The sequence below is a fragment of the Hippocampus comes genome, unplaced genomic scaffold (genome assembly GCF_001891065.2).
Source record: "Hippocampus comes isolate QL1 unplaced genomic scaffold, H_comes_QL1_v1.1 scaffold59, whole genome shotgun sequence".
Classification (NCBI taxonomy): domain Eukaryota; kingdom Metazoa; phylum Chordata; class Actinopteri; order Syngnathiformes; family Syngnathidae; genus Hippocampus; species Hippocampus comes.
The window spans coordinates 1,483,929-1,499,542 of record NW_017805406.1 but is presented as its reverse complement, the minus strand read 5'-3'; the positions used below and the strand labels follow the sequence as shown (position 1 = coordinate 1,499,542).

At 48.6% G+C, this 15,614-nt stretch overlaps 1 protein-coding gene across 4 annotated transcripts in view; it reads right to left on the bottom strand.

The window, feature by feature from the left end:
• Nucleotides 1-6: 6 nt before the first annotated feature.
• LOC109517972 (pecanex 3) overlaps nucleotides 7-15,614 on the bottom strand; it is a 23,513-nt gene continuing 7,905 nt past the window's right edge. For 3 of the 4 annotated variants that reach the window (XM_019873536.1, XM_019873533.1, XM_019873535.1), the window contains exons 2-36: nucleotides 14,097-14,588; nucleotides 13,796-14,004; nucleotides 13,600-13,705; nucleotides 13,484-13,523; nucleotides 13,297-13,392; nucleotides 11,282-12,982; nucleotides 10,712-10,841; nucleotides 10,389-10,558; nucleotides 10,117-10,174; nucleotides 9,810-9,951; nucleotides 9,564-9,721; nucleotides 9,162-9,315; nucleotides 8,998-9,030; nucleotides 8,739-8,910; nucleotides 8,502-8,612; nucleotides 8,292-8,383; nucleotides 8,090-8,199; nucleotides 7,662-7,767; nucleotides 7,485-7,577; nucleotides 7,238-7,388; nucleotides 6,661-6,805; nucleotides 6,342-6,519; nucleotides 6,145-6,253; nucleotides 5,930-6,059; nucleotides 5,232-5,290; nucleotides 4,922-5,137; nucleotides 3,934-4,187; nucleotides 3,023-3,253; nucleotides 2,790-2,893; nucleotides 2,540-2,687; nucleotides 2,203-2,433; nucleotides 1,778-2,052; nucleotides 1,531-1,700; nucleotides 1,011-1,420; nucleotides 7-685 (exon numbers count right to left, since the gene is read on the bottom strand). In XM_019873536.1, coding sequence (XP_019729095.1) covers nucleotides 533-685; nucleotides 1,011-1,420; nucleotides 1,531-1,700; nucleotides 1,778-2,052; nucleotides 2,203-2,433; nucleotides 2,540-2,687; nucleotides 2,790-2,893; nucleotides 3,023-3,253; nucleotides 3,934-4,187; nucleotides 4,922-5,137; nucleotides 5,232-5,290; nucleotides 5,930-6,059; nucleotides 6,145-6,253; nucleotides 6,342-6,519; nucleotides 6,661-6,805; nucleotides 7,238-7,388; nucleotides 7,485-7,577; nucleotides 7,662-7,767; nucleotides 8,090-8,199; nucleotides 8,292-8,383; nucleotides 8,502-8,612; nucleotides 8,739-8,910; nucleotides 8,998-9,030; nucleotides 9,162-9,315; nucleotides 9,564-9,721; nucleotides 9,810-9,951; nucleotides 10,117-10,174; nucleotides 10,389-10,558; nucleotides 10,712-10,841; nucleotides 11,282-12,982; nucleotides 13,297-13,392; nucleotides 13,484-13,523; nucleotides 13,600-13,705; nucleotides 13,796-14,004; nucleotides 14,097-14,249 — 6,798 coding nt within the window. In that variant the 5' untranslated portion in view covers nucleotides 14,250-14,588 and the 3' untranslated portion in view covers nucleotides 7-532. The remainder of the gene's footprint in view (nucleotides 686-1,010; nucleotides 1,421-1,530; nucleotides 1,701-1,777; nucleotides 2,053-2,202; nucleotides 2,434-2,539; nucleotides 2,688-2,789; nucleotides 2,894-3,022; nucleotides 3,254-3,933; nucleotides 4,188-4,921; nucleotides 5,138-5,231; nucleotides 5,291-5,929; nucleotides 6,060-6,144; nucleotides 6,254-6,341; nucleotides 6,520-6,660; nucleotides 6,806-7,237; nucleotides 7,389-7,484; nucleotides 7,578-7,661; nucleotides 7,768-8,089; nucleotides 8,200-8,291; nucleotides 8,384-8,501; nucleotides 8,613-8,738; nucleotides 8,911-8,997; nucleotides 9,031-9,161; nucleotides 9,316-9,563; nucleotides 9,722-9,809; nucleotides 9,952-10,116; nucleotides 10,175-10,388; nucleotides 10,559-10,711; nucleotides 10,842-11,281; nucleotides 12,983-13,296; nucleotides 13,393-13,483; nucleotides 13,524-13,599; nucleotides 13,706-13,795; nucleotides 14,005-14,096; nucleotides 14,589-15,614) is intronic. The other variant, XM_019873537.1, reaches the window with a different exon arrangement.

Genomic DNA, 15,614 nt, shown 5'->3' with positions numbered 1-15,614 from the left:
AGGGGGGGAGGGGGAGGGGGGGGCGTTCCTTTTGATTTTCACTTGGGTTGCGAGTTTGTTGTATTCTTCCGGACTGAGCGCAGGTGGGAGAAGAACTGAGTCGGGAGAGAAAACGAAACAAGGCTTCTTGTGGTGTCCACACAGTCAAAGCTGATCTTCCATGCTCCAGTTCAGAAACATTAAACAATCGTCAAGCAAAGGAAAGCAAAAGATCCCTTATAATTGCACTGGCCTTCCTGGCCTGTTAGCAGACATACACTCACGTTACACGTACACGCACACACGCACCCACACACACAAACGCACGTAAACACAAAGCGCCTCTGACCCAAAAAGTTCCTTATGAAGATGACTTTGGGAGTAACGTCGTGGATCGACGTGCAACATGCTGTGAGACCGTAAAGGAGGGAGTGTCGATTTCTTCGTGATAAAATCCCTGTGTTGTGGATCTATAGGCAATAAAAAACGGATAGAATGAGGACTGAAGACTTGATGAGTGGAGATGTCCAGGAGACGGTGGGGGGTGGGGGCATCAGCGCAGGTGCTCGAGTAAAGGCAACTCTGTGGATTCGTCAGGCGGTGCGGGGGCGTCCCCTGCCGGCAGCAGGCAGGAGTCCACTGCCCGCGTCGCTCCCAGCGGATCTTGTGTGGGACTGGCCTCCTGTGGGGGGCCGGGGGGCGGCGGCTGTGGAGAAGGAAGGCGGTTAAAATATTTCAAACGAGTGAATGCTTTTGTGATCAGCAATCTTGGTCCTGACCTATCGCATATGACGAAGAAAGTAATACAGACTGCTGGTGGCAGTCATTTTCTTGACATTAACGGGGTAAATGTATTATTTACTGTACAACAAATCTAATGCAGTCAAATATAACTACTCTGGTATAATATGTGAAAGCTTGTGTATAAATTTTCACAAAATTTAGATTCTCAAACAAACAAACAAAAATTTTCCATATAGTAAGACAGATGGGAAGAAAGTGAATCGTGACCATCACCACCACTTCAGTACCTGCGTGTGGATGGCATGGACGCTTCCTCCATCGCCCTCCGGCGCCGCCGACAGCCCGTTAAAGCCCTTCCTGCCGGAAAAACTCCACTTCCCGAAATGGCTCTCAAAGTGGAGCATGTTGCCCTGGGCGAGACCAGCCCGCTGGCCCGCCCTGTGACTCGAGTTCTCCAAGAAGCCGGCGGGGCAAAAGCGCTCGGGCATCGGCAGAGGAGGCGGCGCCACGGAGCCGCTGAAGGAGAGCTGCGAGTTGGACAGCTGCTGACCCAGCAGGCCCTGGATGGAGGACGTGTGCTGGAGGGATGAAGGTAGTCCTGCATCCATCCGGCCCTCTGATTGGCTGAGCAGAGCCAGCGGGAGGGGTTGGGGGTGGTGAGGCCAGTTCTGGGTTGGGCCGACTGGATTGTCAGTACCTGATGGGCAAAAATCAACAAAACAATGAGACCCAGCCGTTCAAACTGCAAAATGAACGGCATCACAGCGCTTCTACTACTGTAGAGGCAGAGAGAGGAGAGCGTTTTACCCATCAAGGGCTGCATCGTGGTGATGTGTGGCTGGGGAAGGCCGGAGGCCGGCGTGCTCTGGGTGGTGTGGATGGCGACGTTGGTCGTGATGGAGGCGGAACCGCCGCCGCAGTCCGAGTCCTCGATGTTTCCGCCGCTGTTGCAACCAGCGCCGCATCCTTTCTGCATCCTGTTGGAGAAAGCGACTTGTCGTGCTCACGGCCATAACCCACGCCAAATCTTACCGTCCAAAGCGGCGTACGGTACCTGTCCCAGCTATTGATGAGCCAGTTGTAGATGTTGTGGGGGCTGACAGGGCCCCCCCACACGGAGCGCAGCTGAGCGTGCCCGCCCGCGTACGATGTGGTGAGGGGCGACACGTAGATGGGGTAGCCGATGGGCTGGTCGCACGATGAGTTGATCATATTCCTCAGGGCCTGCTTGGCGTTCTGAATGCTGCCGCGCTCGGGGTTGCGGTTGCGCAGGAAGACCAGCTCCTGCTGTTGGCCGGCCCACAGCCCACGCACGCACTCTCTGTTCACCTGTAAACAGAGCACAAGGCCGGTCAGTGGTGTTAGGTGGGAATCAAAAGGAAAAACACGCCAAAAAAAAAAAAAAAAAAAACCCAAAAAAAAAAAAACCCCAAGACTATTCCACTACTAACTGAAAAGACAAAATGGAGGATGTCCAACCTTGATGACGCGGAAGCTGAGGAACCTCTTGTTCAACATGATGATTTTGTACTCATCGCTGCCGTCGTCCATGATGTGACGCAGCGCCAGAAGAGACGGCATGTTGGCCAGGATGGCGCTGCGCCAAACGGGGTCGCCCTCGTGCGATATCAACATTTTCTCCTCGTTGGTGGTGATGGCGTCATACAGCACCGTGGGGTCCTCATACTCATCCGGGGATGTAAAGTGGTCCTGAGTGGGGGGGGAGAGAGAGAGAGCGCACCAGGGGTCAGTATGTAAACCTCCCGTTCAGGTTTTCCTCTCAGAAGATGTTTCCCGCTGGTTTGAAAAGCACCACCTGATGCAACTTGAGGGACATTCGCACTCCGGGCGCCACGACTCGATTCAACAGGTCCATATCTGCAAAGACCCACTCGTCTCGTGGAGATGTGATGCGAAAGTCTCCCTTGAAGAGTGCGTGGAGGCCGTAGAGGAACGGCTCCAAGCTGCCAAAAGCAGAGCGGGGTATGAATAGTGAACTCTTGCACTATGTGAGCAAAAAAAACAAACAAACAAACAAACAAACAAACGGTAGTTGGTGCTCTCACCTTGCAGACATGCTGTGGGAGGCGGTGCCCAGAGCTCTTCTTCCCAGGATACACAAGCCAAAACACAGACTGACCAGAGGAGAATCTCGATCACTTGTAACAGGCTGCAACGAAAAACACAAGAAGTAGAAGTTCAAGCAACTCCAATAAGATCCCAACTTGAGCTTTAGTATGACTTTCCATCACTTCTTAAGACGAACATTTTGAAAAACAAAGCCCGTGCAAAGACAAACCGTTTGACGCCTGCTGTTGCAATACTGAATCCAGTCCACATAAATCATGCAGAAAGAGGAGGGCGTGATCCCGGAGGCCCTGTGGTCGTAATCCTCGTCGATGTTCAGGTTGAAAGTGGGGTCGCTGTCGACGTAGTTGGCTCCAAGACAAGGGCGCAACGCCTCCTGGATCACCTCGTTAGCCAACCATTCCTCCAACTTGGGTGATCGGCTCACGTAGTAAATGATGCTCTGTTGGAGAAAGCAAACATGTCACATTAATCGACAAAATGTGCCTGAAAGTAAAAGCGAAAGAAGGAACGGGAATGATAAATTCTTTTTTTTTTTAATTCAAAAATTATTTTGTCAACTGTGCAATCCGCTTGAGCAAATATTTGTTATTTCACTTGGTGTCTCAAAGTCAATAGAGGCATAATGGCTTTCACTACCAACAGAGGGTGCAATTAATTCAGTCCTGACTACTTTGCAGCCTCGCTGGGCTCTGGTAGAAATCAAAACAGAAAGTGAAACAGTAAAGACGTCAACGTTTGGCGGTGGCCTACTTCCACAATAATAAAGAGCAACTTTTGTGGGCAATATTCCAGGGCAGTGTGTAATTACAACTTCATACGCTGCAAACTGAACAGAGTGCCACAGGCTGATTGCATAAGTTTGGCGATGGGGGTGGATTGACAGTCCCCACGCTGATTGCACAAGATGATGTATTATCTCCCAAGGGGAATTAGTACACCAGAGTTACTTTATTGTCAACAGTTGGCTTATGTTTTTGAATGTGAAGCAATTCAGCTGTGATCCTCCTCTGCTCCTGTCTTTGTTACGCCCTTCCAAGGTCTTCTTGTTTAACAAAATTGACATCTACTTCTCATTTTGTTTGTATTGATTTGCTTTTGTGACAAACCTGGACATCTCACCTTGACATAGTAGGTGATGAGTATCTTTCGGAGGTCAAACACTTGCAGCATGGAGGCGGCGTTGTTGTCACTGATGCTGTAACCCTCCAGCACGTACTTGGTGGCCGCCACCTCCCAGGCGAGCCAGCGCTGCCCGAAGGCGGCGTTGAACGACAGCATGTGAGGCAGGTGACCCGGCTCGCAGCAACAGCAGCCCTCGTCCTCCTCGACGCCTTCTGTGATGGCCTCGACTTCCCTCTGCTGACAGTAGGTGCCTGCAGGGAGAAGACCGAGTCCATGGAAAATGTATCGCGCAAAAACACAAGACAGGAGCGGAATCCAAAATTCTGCCTTTACAGAGATGGTCACTCTTAGTTTTGTCAAAAGAGTCTCAATCGAAGAACATTTTGGGGTTGTAACTTGCAGTGAGAACCTTACAGCAATACGCCTAATAATGAGAATAATAATAATAATAATAATGATGTTTTCAGTGTGTTGGAAGGGCAAACCTACAGTATAGATAATTTCTTTCTATGATCTCTGCAGATTTTCACCTTGTGGTCTGGAACGTAGCCCTTGTTAAGAACGAGGGTTCGCTGTACGGCTCTTCAATTAAATTGTGCAGAAGTACCTTCGGTGGAGAATCATTGTTCAAGACTACTGGGGGAATCAAAGGCAGGAATACCGAGCGAGTGATTCAGGGTAACATTGTCATTTCTCCTCAATTACCAATAAATCTGAATATACAAACAGGTCTTTCTTCCAAATAAAGACATGTGCAATGTGAGAACTCCGAATGACCTTGTCAGCTGTATTTTGATCATATCTTTCGTTTTCTGAAAATAGCTGCTGTTGGATGAAAACACTTGGAGTTAATCACCTGAGCTCTTTTTAGTGCCGAAGACCAAATCATTTATTCCTATACCGCTCAAGCAGATACAGCCCCCCCCCCCATATTTGTATTTATCAGACCATTTCCTACCATTTGAAAATGCGGATTGCTGCTTACCTCTGAATTCCAGCCCCCTCAGCTGAAAGGTGACCAGGCCGTTGCCGATCTCGATGATGTGCACCAATGCGTTGAGGTAGTCGGAGGCGAGAATGAAGCAGTCGCCGGTGTTATAGTTCCCCCAGCGGCCAAGAAGCAGATCGCCACACAGGCTGTGCTGCAGCGAACGTGTCAGGTGCTCGTAGAAAATGGAGTTGAGGTTGTTGTCGTCGGCACCTGGCAGGAAAAGGAGACGTCATAGCAACAGTGACACATCACCTAAGCCATGTCGAAGAAGCAGAGACATGATCAATGGTGTCAGAGGGCAGACCTGGATTACGGTCCAGTTGAGTGGCAAGTCTGGTGTTGGAGTGGTCAACTCTCTTGGTGCTAACAACACAGAACAGCATTAGCACTGTGCGGGTCACATTTTTTTGGGGTCATGTATACAATACAATCTTGGATTTATGTCGCGCTTTCGCAACAGCTGCAGCTGTAACAAAGCGCTTTAAAGAACAGTGTATTGTCGATGCAAAAAAATCTATATATATCGTAAAAATGTAAAATAGTTTATTCTGCACACTACATAAACATGCAAATGTTTGTTTCCAACCAATCAATGGTTAAATTAAAAGAATCTTAAAAAAAATGAATAAATACAGTGATCCCCTCACCACTTTGTGCTTCAAGTTTTGCGGCTTCAGTATTTTGCGTTCCCCCCATATTCATAAAAAAGATGCAGCCATATCGGCACCCATATTGCAGAAAGACACGTTTCATATTGATGCGGCGAGAGAGGTCTCCCTGCATGCCGAAGAAAGAGCTGCTTCCCTGAGCCAATTAACCGCAAAAAACAAGGGATTACCGTACATTTTAATCTGCCAAATAAGAATAGAAAAACGAAATTAGTTCAACTAATAGAACACGACTCTTGCTCATGTAAATGCCAGGTGGGCCGGATTAAAGAAGGTGGCGGGCAGTATGTGGCTACTAAGTGAAATAAAGCTGCAGATTTTTTAAACGACATACTTGTAGTCCCGCTCCCAGAATTTAACAGGTCTGGTGTATGAGGTGACAAACACGGCGCTGCCCAGGACCGGGTTGAGAGGGGTAGAAAAGATGGCTGAAAAGATGGCTTGCACAAAGAGCACGGCAGAGTCTGCAGAGAAAGGGCGTTAAGGGCATCTTGGGAGGAAATGAAGCAATCACGGATGTCTCATTGCATGAATGGGATTTAAGGATACGTGGCACGGCAAAGGGCTGGGCGAAGGCGTGGAACGCCGAGCCCCACGTGATCTGCCAGGGAGCGATGTAAGTCAACACGAAGCGTAATTTATACAGCAGGTCCCACATCTGAGAAATCAAAATAGGATGCGCTGTTATTTCATGATATTTCAGGCTGTAAAAAACATGTGAAATGAGTGACGCCGCGCAAACCGACCTTGCTGAAAAGAATGGACATGAAGTAGTAGTCGATCAAGAAGGTCTCCGAGAAATGCGGGTAGTCGAAGTGGAAGAAGAGCGTGGTGAAGCAGAGCGTGACGTACTGCTGCGAAGGGGCGCAGAAGGACGAACGGAGCAGCTTCATGCCAGCGATTGAAATGAAGAGTGCTCGGCTGCTGGAAGACAGGCCAAGGGGACATGGTGAGACACCGTGCATTAAAACTATATTTCTGCAGATTTTGCCGAAGAGAGGTTCAATGTCTCCGGCATACACGACTAAGCACCAATTGTGCAAGCCTCTTGCCGTCGTGACTTACTAGATGTCCAGCTCTTTATGATTCTGGCCAACGGCGCGTGCTTCCGTCGTGAGCGAGTTGAGCACGACCGCCGGATAGATGAAGTACTTCTCCACACACTGAAGCCACGCGTACAGCTTCTCGAACCACATCAGCTGAGCAGCATCTGGTGACCGACAAAAACATCTTGCCAAATGGAAGACACGGCCCGACATCCGGAAAGTTGATTTTTCTCGGGATATTCGGAGTGATGAAAGAAATATGCTTGCACAATGGAGTGAGAATTCAAACCGCTCACACCGACATTGTGAGGTTATTTTACACTGACTTAGATCGGAGCAAGCAAGCTCGACGATCGCTTCTCAAACTGTGAAGCAAGTTCAACAGTGGGATGAAAAATAACTGAATTGCTGGCGCACTGTGAAAATCCCCGAGACATGATGGAGGTTAAATGCATTTCTCAACAGCACTTCAACTTGAGACCTTGCCGGGTTTTCATTTAATCCTCAGCGATGCCTCCAGAGGGAGAAGCCGATAATGGCCCTTACATTTTACAATGACTTGAGCCGGAGCGGATGAAGAGCAATGAGATACTCACCTCGGACTTCGAACTGACTGTACTCTTTGGATCGGAGCACAGGGTGAGCCAGGCAGAACCATGGCAGCTGTTTGCGGAGCTGAGGCAAGAGATAGTGAGTAATAAAGCCCACAACCCCCGCCAGGATATACAAGACAAAGCTGAGCGCAGGCTGTGGGGCAAGAGCACAACGAGGACTAAGTGAGCAATCGACATCAAATGGCGTGAAGGCAAAGTGGCCGAATAATGTCGCAAACTTTGTACTAACCTGTAGTGCGATGAAAACTGTGCTGGCACTGATGGCGAAAGTGATCACGGCCATGAGGGGGCACATGACAAGGTCTGAATGAAGAATTTCTTTCTACGGTGGAGAAGGCAAATGGCTTTAAAAGTGAAGGACTTTCTGAAATCAGAGGTGGAAAGGTGAGGAAGCCTCGATTTTTACCACAGAGTTGCGAAGCTTCTCTGGAAGAGGATCCTTGATCTCCACGGGGGGTTCTTCTGGTGTGCGATTTTCCAGCTCGGGGAATAATTTGGATCGGACCAATGACCTAATGTAAAACAAGCCGGGGGGCAAAGAATGAGCCAACTCCAAATTTCAGAATGGACAGGTGAGAGGTTGATCAGGACATTTTCACGTGTGTGGAATTTAAAGCGGGATCTACTATGCTGTTTCCCGGCCTTCACTTTGCCAATTGTTCTGCCTGTCACTCTATGTTGCTTGCATAGATAAAGAACAACAAGATCTATTTTTTAATTATCTGAAAAGATTGTTCTGCCTGTCACTCTATGTTGCTTGAATAGATAGAAGAACAACAAGATCTATTTTTTAATTATATGAAAACACTATCCTCTGTGAAGCAATATACTGACCACAGGATGGTGGGGTCACTGCTTTGGCGACTCAGGTGGTAGGACAAGGCAAGCAGCAGGCCGCAAAATACAGAAAACAACACCGGCACATGGGCGTCCCCCCACGGCGCCTTTGAGCGGTAAGAGAACAGAGTTTGACCACTGCAGCCTCAGGTTTCAACTTTTCGACATTGTATTGAACAAGTGTTCATGTTGTGCTCACATTTATGGCGCCGAGGCAAAATCCATACAACAGAGCGGCCACTAGCACGCTGCGTATGAGGCTGAACAGAGACGAGAGGGGACTGGTGGTGGCTGAGGAGAAAAGAGGAGTGGATCAATGCGGCGCGAAAACATGGAGTTCAAGCCGCTTATGTCTTTTACTGATAAGGCAAAATAATACATTGTGAATGCTGAAGAGCCACGGTCTTACCTGTTCCACCAAAAATGTGCATGTCGATCTGCTCCAACAGACACATGACAAAAGTATTGACCTGAGGTAGCAAGCCAAACAGGAAGATGACCGGGAAACACAATGTGAACACTGTGTGCGTGGAGGGGAAAGAGATAAAACAGAATAGGTGATGTGTTTCTAATCCTCACGGGTGCTTCCTTTTCTGTAGGCTTAAAAAGTCAAGTCGTGCAATGTAAATGAAGTGGGAAGATTTACCCAGCAGCATATCTCGGACACAGAGGAGGAAGTGTGCGGAAAAGAACGTGACGCCGTAGAGGGTGAACGGTTGCAGGCTGTCAGAACGGCCAGACAAATCAAAAATCCAGATCATCACGCAGCACAAGCAGAAGTAAACAGGCCGACTGTACACGATGATCCAATTGTGACCCTGTTCGCAACAGAAAAGGGGCACAAAACATCACCAACCAGGTAAAACGGAAAGTTTTGACGACAGGAGAGCAAACTCAACACTCACATGCATGGGAGAGGCTGCGTCTGGTTGTACACTCTGAAACACAAGAGGTCTGTTTAGAAGCGTTCTAAATGTCACGTGGATTTAGCTTGAAGAAAATGACTGGCCGCATACGAGACATGAACAGCAACTAAGAGAACAATAACATTTAATTCTGATTTGTGTACCTTCAGTAAGGAGTATTGGCAACTTGCAATGACCAGGCAGAACTGGAAGACCCAGATGTCCCTAAAAAAGCCCTGGAGCAAAAGTTGGAACCCCAGGAAGGCCACCAGGCTGGCCAGCACCACAGCAAACACGTTTTCTCCCGCACGTCGGTTTCTGAGGACAGGATCATGTTTTATTTTTATCCACTCACTTATTCTCCTCCAACACTTAATGAAATACAACTTTGTAATCTGATTAAACCATAACATAAAAATCTGCCATGACAAAAAGCATTACACTTATTTTATCTCATTGATTTATTGAGGCGTACTAAATGTAGTGACTAGGGAATATGTATTTCTGACATAAATGTAACATGGTTGCAAATATTGCATCACATCTGTTGAACGGGAAAGGTTTACCTGTCCAACAAGGCTAGAAGTGCCAATCGATCATATCGGACCCTGAGCCACTTCCCAGGCAGGACCCAAAAGCGATAGTATTGTTTTGGTTTTGCCTTCTCTTCGATCATCAGCGTGTTCTCTTGCGACTCCTGCAATGACTCGTGATCCAGGTCGAACTGGAAATAAGTTGAGAAGCAGACGATGAATTTTAGAAGATGCTTACACAAGGAGGAGGAAGAACCAGAAAAAAAAAAAAAAGCTCACCTCAGGCATTTCCAATGGAACCCTGCGCACCTGCATGCCCTGTAGGACCACTGGTCTGGGCTGCAGCATGGAAAGGACTGGTGCTCCTTCCTGGATCTCTGTGGAGGTGAAGCTTGAGGATTGAGACTGCCTCTCCCTTTCCCTGAAAGCAAGACATTCCTTTATGGTATTTGTCAGGTGTTTGCAAAGTTCTTGGGAATTGATGAGATGTTTACAATTACGATTCCACCATCGATTGCGATTGATGATTTGATTCTCTCCTAAATGAAAGCTGAAATAAAAATAAATTATAAGCATTGCAACTCACTGAACTGGGTCCTCATATCCTCCGCCAGCAGGCCCAAATGTGTAGGACCTCTTCACTCCTGATACACAACAGACAGAATAATAAGGGAGAAAAAAAAAACACCCATTTCCAGCTGTGTCCCTGCTTTGATTCTCAAACGGATGCTCTCTTCCCATTTAACTGACAGACATGAAAGTTGCACTGATCTTCTCATTAATCTCCCGACACGAACAGAGCAAAGCGGCTTTTTCGAAAACGTCATGCTCATTTCCTCAAAAGCCACCAAAACTCACCGCTCTCATCGAAAAAGTAGTGCACGGCCCCCTCTGATGTGTCGTCGAAGGTGGAGGCCTCGTGGATGCCGCTGCGGGGGAGTAGAAGTGACGAGGCAAACTGTAAGGCAGAGGGAAGGGTGCGGGTCCGCGAGTGGGAGGAAGTTCGAGCCCTTTGGAGGTCCTGAAGACTAATGGTTGAAAGACAAGAATAACATTAAAATTAGGTTTGAACTTTACATCTTTCAATGATTAGGCTTTGCTCGGGATTCCAATACGTATGGATCTGTAACGTGGTGCGAATAAATCAGCGTCTTCCCTTGGGCTTGCCTTGTGGTACTGACCTAGGAGGGGATCCCATGGTGGAGGGCGGTGGTGTCGGGTTGGTCCCTGCATTGTGTCTCCTGCGGATGGCCTGGGTCCTCTTCACACTGCTGACTGAGTCATGCTTGCCACCGTCTTCTGGAGCCAGAGCTGCGGGGAGGTTAACTTCGTCAAGCACCACACAGAATGCTGCAGTACAGTGACGTGATTTCATTCCAAACGAGTATCAAAAAGAACTCATACTGCAGTTGCATGTTACCAAAATGGAGGTGTACACATAACATGGCTTGCTGCCTGGGAAATGGTAAAGCATGACCAAAAAAAACCAAACAAAAAAACAACAAAAAAAAAAACCTGCAATGCAGATTATGACCGTCCCCTTCAGGGCAGATTTTCACAGTGAATTAGGCTGTGTTACGATGTCACACTACTCACACTGTATGTCGCTGAAGCAGGCTTGAGGGTGCCAAACCACATCATGGTGAGGTGAACAGAACAGCATGGTGCATACTTACCAACACGTCTTAAGACATTTTGAAACTATATTTGGCTATCCTGAAAACAAACAGGCAACACAAACATCAGCTCACCTCCCCCGACCGCTCCCTCTTCGGTCAAGTCCCCCGCTCGCCAGCCCATTTGGTTGCCAGCCCAAGATCCTCCAAGAGAATCCAGCCGATGAGGATGAGATACCGGGAAACAATCAATGTGGATGGTACGGGCTTCCAAGTCAGACTTGGAGATGGTGAGGGTGCGAGGCGCAGGGGTGGAAGTGGAGGGCATTGAATGCAGAGCTGCAGGCGGTGCTGCTGCGCTGCTCTGACTTGAACCCGCCCCATCCATGCTGAGCACCCTGGCGTGCGTCTTGGCGCTGGCTGTGCTCGAAGAGCGCTGAGCGGCACGGGAATGTGAGGGGCCAGTAGGTTCGGCCAAATCCCCTTCCCGTGGAGGAGGAGGCTGAGCAGCTGGCGGGAGCTGTAAAGCGGCGCCGGCATTCGCGAGATCTGGCGAGTAGCAGGAGGTAGAGGAACTGGAGTCGTCTTCATCTGAGCTGTAGCGCCGCTGAGAGCCCAGACTGGATGCGGCACTCATGTCGCTGCCGTCGTCCTCGTCGCTCGAATCCTCAAAGAGACTTTCGCTGTAGGCCTTGGCACCGAGCTTGTTGCGCACCGGGATGTAATCTCTGTGTTGTCTATGATTGTGATGTCGCCTGTAAGAGCCGCAGTCAAAACTGCCACTTACTGCCCCGGCTCGCCTTCGCGGAGCTCTCCGTCGGCCCGGCTTGTGGCCCACACTACTGCCGCTGGCCCGCAGCAGCTTCAAGTCTTTGGGACGCACGACCTGCTGGGCATCGTGATCAGACAGCAGGAACGGGGTGGAGGATACGGGCAAAGAGGGCTCGGAGCACACTGAACCCAGGGCCAGCCCTGAGGGCACTGAAGTGGCCTGCCGAGGCGGAGGAAGGGGGGGAACTGGGGCGGCTCGGTCTAAATCACAAACGTCTGAGTGGCCGCTACTTGAGGGGGAAGAGTTGTGGAAAGCGGGGGGTTGTGCAATCATATCAGACGGTAAATCATCTCCTTCAACAAGTGTCCTGTCGAGCGCCTGGCTGGGAGAGATATCTTTGGAGGGGGAGCGCAGTAACACGCTGTCCGACAGGTTGTCCGTATCACTGCCATCCTGTTCTGCTGGGATGTCCGCGTCTGCAGGGACCGCGGCGCCTGCCTTCGGCACCGTCGTAGGTGCAGGTCCATCAGTGAGTTTCGGCTGGCTGAACGATGGACTTTCAAGCTGAGTGGAGTCCGTCTTTTCACTGCGGTAGCTGCTGACAGTGCTTAGCGTCTCGCGGTCGGTGGCGGCACCCCCGCCGCTAAAACAGCTGTCCGTGGATCCGGCAGCTAATGCCACCCCACTACGACAGCCCGGGTACTCGGTCCCAGGCACAAACACCACCGGGTCGAGGCCCAGCCCTAAGAGATTTTCACTCAGCTCTTCGCTCAAGCTACTCTTTATGAGGGGACTAAGGGGCGTATCTCCAAGACTCCCAGACTCGGCAGACGGCCCAAGGGGAGAATAAGCTAACCCGTTGTCCTCCAGAATCTTTTGAGGCACCTCCACCTGCTGCAATGGCTCTTTCTCGCCTCCATCTTCTTGACTGGAAGGTGAAGGGGGTACAGACAGATACTCTCCCGGTTCTCCAAATCCAGACGCCACTCCGGAGAGTCCAATGAGACCTGGGAAATTGCCTCCCAGAGCGGCAGCAATGCAAGACTGGACGACACTCGGAGCTCCTGCACAGGCACGGCGATGAAAATTGGATTAAAATGCAGGTGGACTCTGAACCTTATTAATGCAAAATTAGGGACACACGATCCAATCGCATGATCGGGCCAATCACGTGATTTTCAACTGATAGGGTATCCATCAGTGTGATTCATTTTCTAAGGGTTTAAAGACCGAAAAGCTACAAAATAATCCAAATAGCTTGCCAAATACAACATATCTTAGTTTTATAGGACAAAATGTTGTGCTTCCATTTTTTAATTATGAGCAGCATCATCACAGTGCTGTCTGATGCAAGTTTTGAGAACACGAGCAGACTTACTGGTGGTGTCCTGAGAACTCTGCCGCAGCATTTCACGATGAGCAGAGGTAACAATCACATTATTGCTTCCCTGTTCCCGCATTACATCTTTGATATCTGAAGTGAACACAGACAGACATGGTTTAAATATCCAGAATTTCATGTTATACATTTGCACTTGAGGTAAGAATAAAACACATATGCTAACCTTTTGTTCCCCCTGAATCCTCAAGTTGGGGCAAGAACTCCTGGATAATAGAAACAGTAATATGAACAACAGATCAAAAGCTTTTGGACCAAAGCGAACAAGTTGATGTTCCTCACCGACACCTGGTTGAGTCCAAACAGCGAGTGCTGAGAGCTGCATCGCACTGGAGGCGTCGAGTTAACCTTCCGAAAAACAGTCATCTCTACGCCAGCATGAATATCCCTGGAGCACATTGAAAGGATATGCAATATATGGCCGGGATATTTCACTCAAATCACTGCCATTTCCCTTTGTCATAAACCACGCACTCACCTGGGTTGACTCCCATCATGGCCACCCGAACCTTCGTCCCCTTCTTCTGTCCTCGGAGCTTCAGCCGTGAGCGATGCCTGTTTCTTCTCAATAATCTCCCCGAGGTCAAACATGGCGTGCAGCCGGTAGTTCACCACTTTGATGGTGGTGAAAAAGATGGCCACCACAGCCGAGTACAAGCCTGCTATCACCAAGCTGGCGGGGAAAGCCTGAGACAAGGTGAAAGCACAGGAAATCATTTGTACACGCACACACAGACACACACCCACACACTGAGCACTCAAAACTGAAAGTTGCTCACCATGTACAACAAAAATGGTAATGCCAGCAGAAATATCCACAGGTAGAGATGAAAACAGTTGGAGAAGGTGCTCTGATGGGGGTCCACATACCACCCACCGGTGAGCGAGGCCCACACGCCCTGTCGTAATATCTGAAGCGCCTGGGAGCCCATCTCTCTGCCTTCAGGGGGAACCCACAGCTGAAAGAGCCGCTCCAACACGGTCGCGGAGAAAACTGTGGAGTTGGAGCCACAGTGTCTTGTGTCTATGCTGGCACTTCCATTGGGGATGGCAAACCAAGCGAGACTTTCTCATGGAGAATAACACTTTGGAGTCTTGGATGTGTGCACACTTCAGTTATGGTCAGGAGTCTTTGCACATTCTGGCACAGCTGTGTGCTCTTTCCCCGCACAGATGATGCCGCGCGACTCGAGCCCAATCCTTGAAGGGTATTCGGGTGAGTGACTTTGTAGCACATTGGCAACCCAGCAAGTGTGTGAAAAAACACTCATCTGGAAAAGAGAGAACAACATTCGATGGGTACAATAAACTTGAAAGCAAAACACCGCAAACACTGTATATACAACATCAGATGAGAAAAGTGTAGGATGATTCTTATTTCCCAAAAGGTTGGGGCCCAAATTGATAAATGGGATGAACCTAAAATGTCACAGTGACATTCAGTTTTGTCTTCAGCAAGTGAAATTAAATGCATGCTCAATCAGATTCAGGTCTGGTGATTGACTTGGCCTTTGCATAACATTCCACTTCTGCGTCTTAAAAAAGTATTGGGTTGCTTTCGTAATATGCTTTAGGTTGGGAAGTGCTGTCCATTGAGTTCTGAGACATTTTACTGAATATGAGCATATAATATTATCCTTGCTGAGACACTTCATTATTCATCCTGATGCTTTTGGCAGCAGTCACGTCATCACTAAATATGAGGCAAACAGTTCCACGGGCACCCATATATGCCAACATGGCCATGGTAAAGCTGAGCAGCTGAGTGCCCCATTATTTTTGCTCTGCACGTTATTTTCATTTCATTTCAAATGCATTGTGGTGGTGTTTGGAACCAAAAAGATGAGAATTTGGTTATGGTCTAAATAATTATGATTTATATTTAAAAAGAAATAGTGTACGGCAGGGGTCCCCAACCTTTTTTGCCCCACGGACCGGTTTAAGTCAGACAATATTTTCAGGGACCGGCATTTAAGGTGTGGCGAATTAATACAACAAAATAATATGGTATGAGCTGCATGAAAACTGTGGTGTTTTCGAAATATAATAATAAACACAAGGAGCGTCTAATCTGGTCGCAACACTCTTATCGCTCTGGTAATGTTTAATGCCTTCAAAATACGATACAACGCAAATTCAAAGTGCATGAAAATGACGACTCACCACACCCCTGAGCTTGATTTTCTGCAATCAGACAGTCCCATCTCGGGGTAATGACACCTCAAGTGTGTGGTTTATCTCGAGTCTACTTCTTAATTTTGTTTTAGTCGCCGTTGCTGCAGAAACTCCCCACCTCA